The 4,476-nt window shown below is 57.1% G+C and overlaps 1 protein-coding gene across 1 annotated transcript in view; it reads right to left on the bottom strand.

Moving 5' to 3' along the window:
- The window catches only part of ARHGEF17 (Rho guanine nucleotide exchange factor (GEF) 17), a 78,174-nt gene that overhangs the window by 19,018 nt on the left and 54,680 nt on the right, over positions 1 to 4,476 (bottom strand). The window contains exons 16-23 of the mRNA XM_010849527.1: positions 4,138 to 4,436; positions 3,412 to 3,661; positions 3,047 to 3,133; positions 2,672 to 2,739; positions 2,295 to 2,443; positions 1,261 to 1,435; positions 876 to 1,145; positions 7 to 190 (exon numbers count right to left, since the gene is read on the bottom strand). Coding sequence (XP_010847829.1) covers positions 7 to 190; positions 876 to 1,145; positions 1,261 to 1,435; positions 2,295 to 2,443; positions 2,672 to 2,739; positions 3,047 to 3,133; positions 3,412 to 3,661; positions 4,138 to 4,436 — 1,482 coding nt within the window. The remainder of the gene's footprint in view (positions 1 to 6; positions 191 to 875; positions 1,146 to 1,260; positions 1,436 to 2,294; positions 2,444 to 2,671; positions 2,740 to 3,046; positions 3,134 to 3,411; positions 3,662 to 4,137; positions 4,437 to 4,476) is intronic.

The following is a 4,476-nucleotide window of genomic DNA, read 5'->3' as shown; positions in this document are numbered from 1 at the left end:
CTCCATAGGAGGAGGTGGTTTGTGCTGTCGTCTCGGCCCACGGTCTCACTGCTGCCGCCGCCCCCACTGCTGAGTCGGAAGTCCTCGTAGCCGTCGCCTCCACTGATCACCAGCATTTTAGGCCTGGCCGAGGCAGGGCCTCGGTGCCGAGGGGAGTCCCGATGCTCCAATGAGGGCAGCTTCTCCGGGCCTGGGGGGCAGAGGGGAGGAGCCATGAACCTGGGGGTGACTGGCGGCAGCACTGTCTCAACACAGCCCTCTTGGTGCTCATCTCCTGCTTCCAACAGCCCTTTCCCAGGTGGGCAGCTAAGTCTTCTCTGGACCCAGACAACCCCTGACCGAGGCCTCCCTGCTTCCTGATGCCCACAGCCACTTCCTCTTGGGAGTACGGCTTCCTGTCCTGCCAGAGCAAGACCTGGCCAACTGCAACCCCCTTGATGTATATCGTTACCTACTAGGGTTCACTTTCTAATCCTCACAGCCCCTTTCCTATCCTACGGACCCTTCTATGCTCTGCTTTCTGGTGCTATTTCTGTTTCCCGCTCTGCCCTATACATCATTTCTAGTCCTGTTTTATTTCCTGTGTATGTATCCCTTCCTGTGCCATACTCTAATTCTTAGTTCACTTCCTCATCTCCATGACATTCTCTGGACAGAATTTTACACACACACACACACACACACACACACACACACACACAGAGTATCCTAATAGATTTTAGTTTGGGTTTTCTATAGCCTACTTCCTGTAATATACGCCACTTCCACATCTGTATTACATTTTCCCTCCCTCTTAACCCTCCTCTGGCAGGGCAGCGGGGCATCCTAAACCCAAAGCCCAGGTCCCTGGATTGGCATAGGATGTGTAGACCCACCTGCGTCTGGGGGAGGTGGTGGAGTTGGGCAGAGCAGGTTGAAGCCGTCTGGAAGCTGGACTGCGGCCAAGAAGCGGACATGGCCGGTGTGTCCCTGACCGAGGCCAGCAGGGCTGAGAGGCGCCCGTGGACAGCTGATGGTACTGGGTGAGGTGGGCATGGTGAGCACCACGCCGGCACTGGTGCCCACCCACAGCAGCTCTTCACACACCAGCAGCGCTGTGATCCTCAGGCAGGCAGCCTTGTGCTGCCGGATGATGGCGTCTGAGCCTGGGGTAGGAGACAGACCAGCGCTGGGGGCGAGTCCTGGCCCTGGCGTAGCACCCTCACTGCCAGGGACAGAAAAGCTCCAAGGGAAGGGGCAGTAGGAGACTGAGGCCAGTACCTGCCAGCATCCTGTGCACAGGAGGTGTGACATCTACCTCTGCCAGCTGCTCAAACGTGTCTGGATGGTAGAGACACACGTGGGCACTACCCTTCAATGTCACCCACACGCCCAGGCTGGAGTCCACCATGCAAGCCACGCTGCGACTGGAATCCTGCCCCACGGAGAACGTGTGCTGGGGTGAGGGTCGAGAACAGATGGGTGAGTGACAGGCCTGCCCTCACCGGCCCCTCCCAGCCTTGTGCTTCACCAGTGCCCGTTCCTCCTTCCTTACAACTCATGCCAAATCTCTCCAGAGAGCCCGCTGGATTGACAGCAAAGGCAGCCTTGCTCCTTGACCTGGATGATTAACCTTTCAAATGTTAGTTTCTCTGGAGCCTCCCCACCTTAACCTCAGGAATTACAGTGCCCTTTCCCCAAGGAAGTTGAGTGAGTTAATGATCAGAGAAGTTCAAAGCCTGAAGGGTCTTAACAGCAATCATTGGCCTCACCCTGTACAGCTGGGAAACGAGTCTAGAAGGGGAGGGAACCTGTCCAAAGGCATCGGCAAGTCAGTCATAGACCTGGGCCTGAACCCGGGTTCTCCACCTCTTCACTCCCAGCCCAACCAATGGTGGGACCAGTGAGAGGGAAATCAAGGGAACTTAGTTACTCCTGGATACTACCAGGCTGACAGCTACTGATGCACATGTAAATGAACTCAGGACTAAAGGCCAGAGTGATGATAAGGGATGTTGACATCAGAAAGGAACTCTGTCCACCCACCAAAGACACCAATACTTTAGCTGAGAAATAGGGCTGGAGGGGGAGGAGGACTAGAGTTCTAACTTACATGTACCTGTAGCCTTCATCAGCTAGAAGCAAATAAGGATTAGAGAAGGCCAGGGGCTGGCCCAGATTCACACAGTGGTCGGGGGAAAGCCCCGACCTCTCAGCTGGTTGCTTTTTTATGGCCCTGTGGTCTCACCTCCTCTCTCATGGGCCTGGCTCACCCCAAGTCACCAATTCCCCAACCCCACCCACATCCCCACTACCTCTAGCTGCAGCGTGTCAGGGCTCAGGACAAGGACTCGGTTCTGGCAGCCACACCACAGCCGCCCACCCACAGACACCATCTTGGTGATGGGGCTCCCCTGAGCACCCAAGGTCACTGATTTGAAGTTATGGGGGTCCCAGAAATGGCCTAGAGTAGGAGTGGGATAAAGAAAACAGCAGATTCAATCTTACATTGCATTTGAACCTCACCCTCCCCTGAAATAAGGTGCTAATAAATAACCTCATTTATCAATGAGGACACCAAACCCCAGAAAAGACCAGGGAGTTATCAAAAGTCACATCTCCAGACTTGCGGTCTGGAGGCCCCAGCTTGCTCAGGAGGGAGACCCTACTCAGCGGGGAGGGGGACACTCACCTGCTTCTCTTTGGTAGACTACGAGCTCTCCATTGGCCAAAGACACAAACACCTGGTTATTCAGATACCTAGGAAAGGAAAAGGAGTCATGGGGGTTTCAGGAAGCCAAAGGAGGTCCCCTGAGCCCAAGGCATCAGACAGAATGACTATGGCTTCCGAAAGATCACCTCCTCCCACCCCTTGTTCTCTAGGTGGTGGGCACCTGAGTCTAAGAAGAGGCAGTGACTTGCACAATGACACACGGTGTGTGGGAGACACAGTTAGCCTGGGGCACGCCTGTGTGCTCTGTGCCCAGAGGGTGCAGGTGAGCAGAAGGACATCTATGGGTATAGCTGAGAAGGGTGTGAACCAGAAGAGCCATCTGGGGGGCCTTACAGGATGCAGGTAACAGAGGCCGAGTGCTGGAGCTTCAAGCTGTTCCTGCGATCGCGGATGCTGTCAGAGGACTGGTACACGTGGACACTGTGGATCAGTGGTGTGGACCTGTGACAAGTGCTTGGGCACACCAATCCCTCCACCTAGCTGCCTCCACCAGCATCTCCTCCACGGCAGGTGCCACCCCAAGGTACCAAAATCCCACTGCCTTCCTGTGGGTTTCAGACCCTCTGGCAGCCCTGGTTGGCAGTATCCTTGAGATCTGACCCAAGGCCCTCCTGCTTCTGCTTTAGGATGCGATATGATTTCTTAAACAGGGACTGCAGGTTCTGGCACCAAGACTCCAGCCTCTCCTGTGTCCCTACCAGCCATCCTCGGTGCCCAGCCACACGGAACTCTGGTAGGCCTCAGGGTCAACGCTCAGCAGGTCCTCCAGGCTGCCGCGGGTGAAGGAGCCACGACTGGACCGACGAAGGGCTCTCCCATCCATGGGACTGGTGCCGCAGGGACCGCCAGGCCTGAAGGAGCCAGACAGTGGCAGGAAGCCAGGCTCCTGTTCCTCCTCTGAACTGGTGGTCTCTGCTGTGGCCTCCTTGGAGCTCGGGGTCTCCTCATCTGATGGAGACAAAAGGCTCTTTCTCCCACTCTGCCAGGCCCAAGATGTGGTATCTTTCTAGGCCCTACTCTCCCCTCAATGCACCCTTCTGGGTCAAGGTCTTCCACTGCTGTTCTCCCCGCCCTCCAGACTCCGCCATCAGTTCAGCCCTTGTTACCCTGATGACTTGACAGCTCAGTGCTACAGGCTCCTGGTCCCAGCTTGGCCACCTCCAATCCACCACCATGGACCAGTTACCACCATCCCCAACAACTCCATCTTCCTCAACTGGCCACTGCAGGGGCCTCAGGATCCAGCCTGACTACCCACTGCCCCTGGGGCCCTTGGTGTCACAGTCCCTGCCCATCTTGCTGGCCCCCAGCGCTCTCTGTGCTAGAATCTTAAGGAGACTGGATGCCATGGTTGTGCTTATCCTTTCTCTCATTCAATCAGCACGGGCTGAGCTGCCCCTCCCTGCCCCAAGCTGGGCACTCACTGCCAAAGCTAGAGGAGATGGTGGACCGGCTGGCCTGGCTCTGCAGGGTCCCCGAGGGGCTGGGCGAAGACTCATCATCCGAGTCGCTGTCAAAGGGCACTAGCTCCGGGCGGGGGTCACCCTCGGCGGGGCCTGGCGTCATCTCCAGGCCCGAGCCCGCTATGGAGATGTGCAGGCATGGCTGGGGCCCTGGATCGGCCAGCGTCGCTGCGTCCTCGTCCGCCGCCTCGACGTCCAGGTCTGGCCCGGTAGGCTCGGGTGCCGTCTCTGGGGGGTTCCTCAGCGACGCAGTCTGTTCCCTGGGAGACAAAGGGTTGGGAATGAGTGTCACTAGGGGCC

The sequence above is a fragment of the Bison bison genome, unplaced genomic scaffold, assembly GCF_000754665.1.
Source record: "Bison bison bison isolate TAMUID 2011002044 unplaced genomic scaffold, Bison_UMD1.0 scf7180017864284, whole genome shotgun sequence".
Classification (NCBI taxonomy): domain Eukaryota; kingdom Metazoa; phylum Chordata; class Mammalia; order Artiodactyla; family Bovidae; genus Bison; species Bison bison.
Note: the sequence above shows the minus strand (reverse complement) of the source record. Positions and strands in the feature narration are given on the sequence as shown.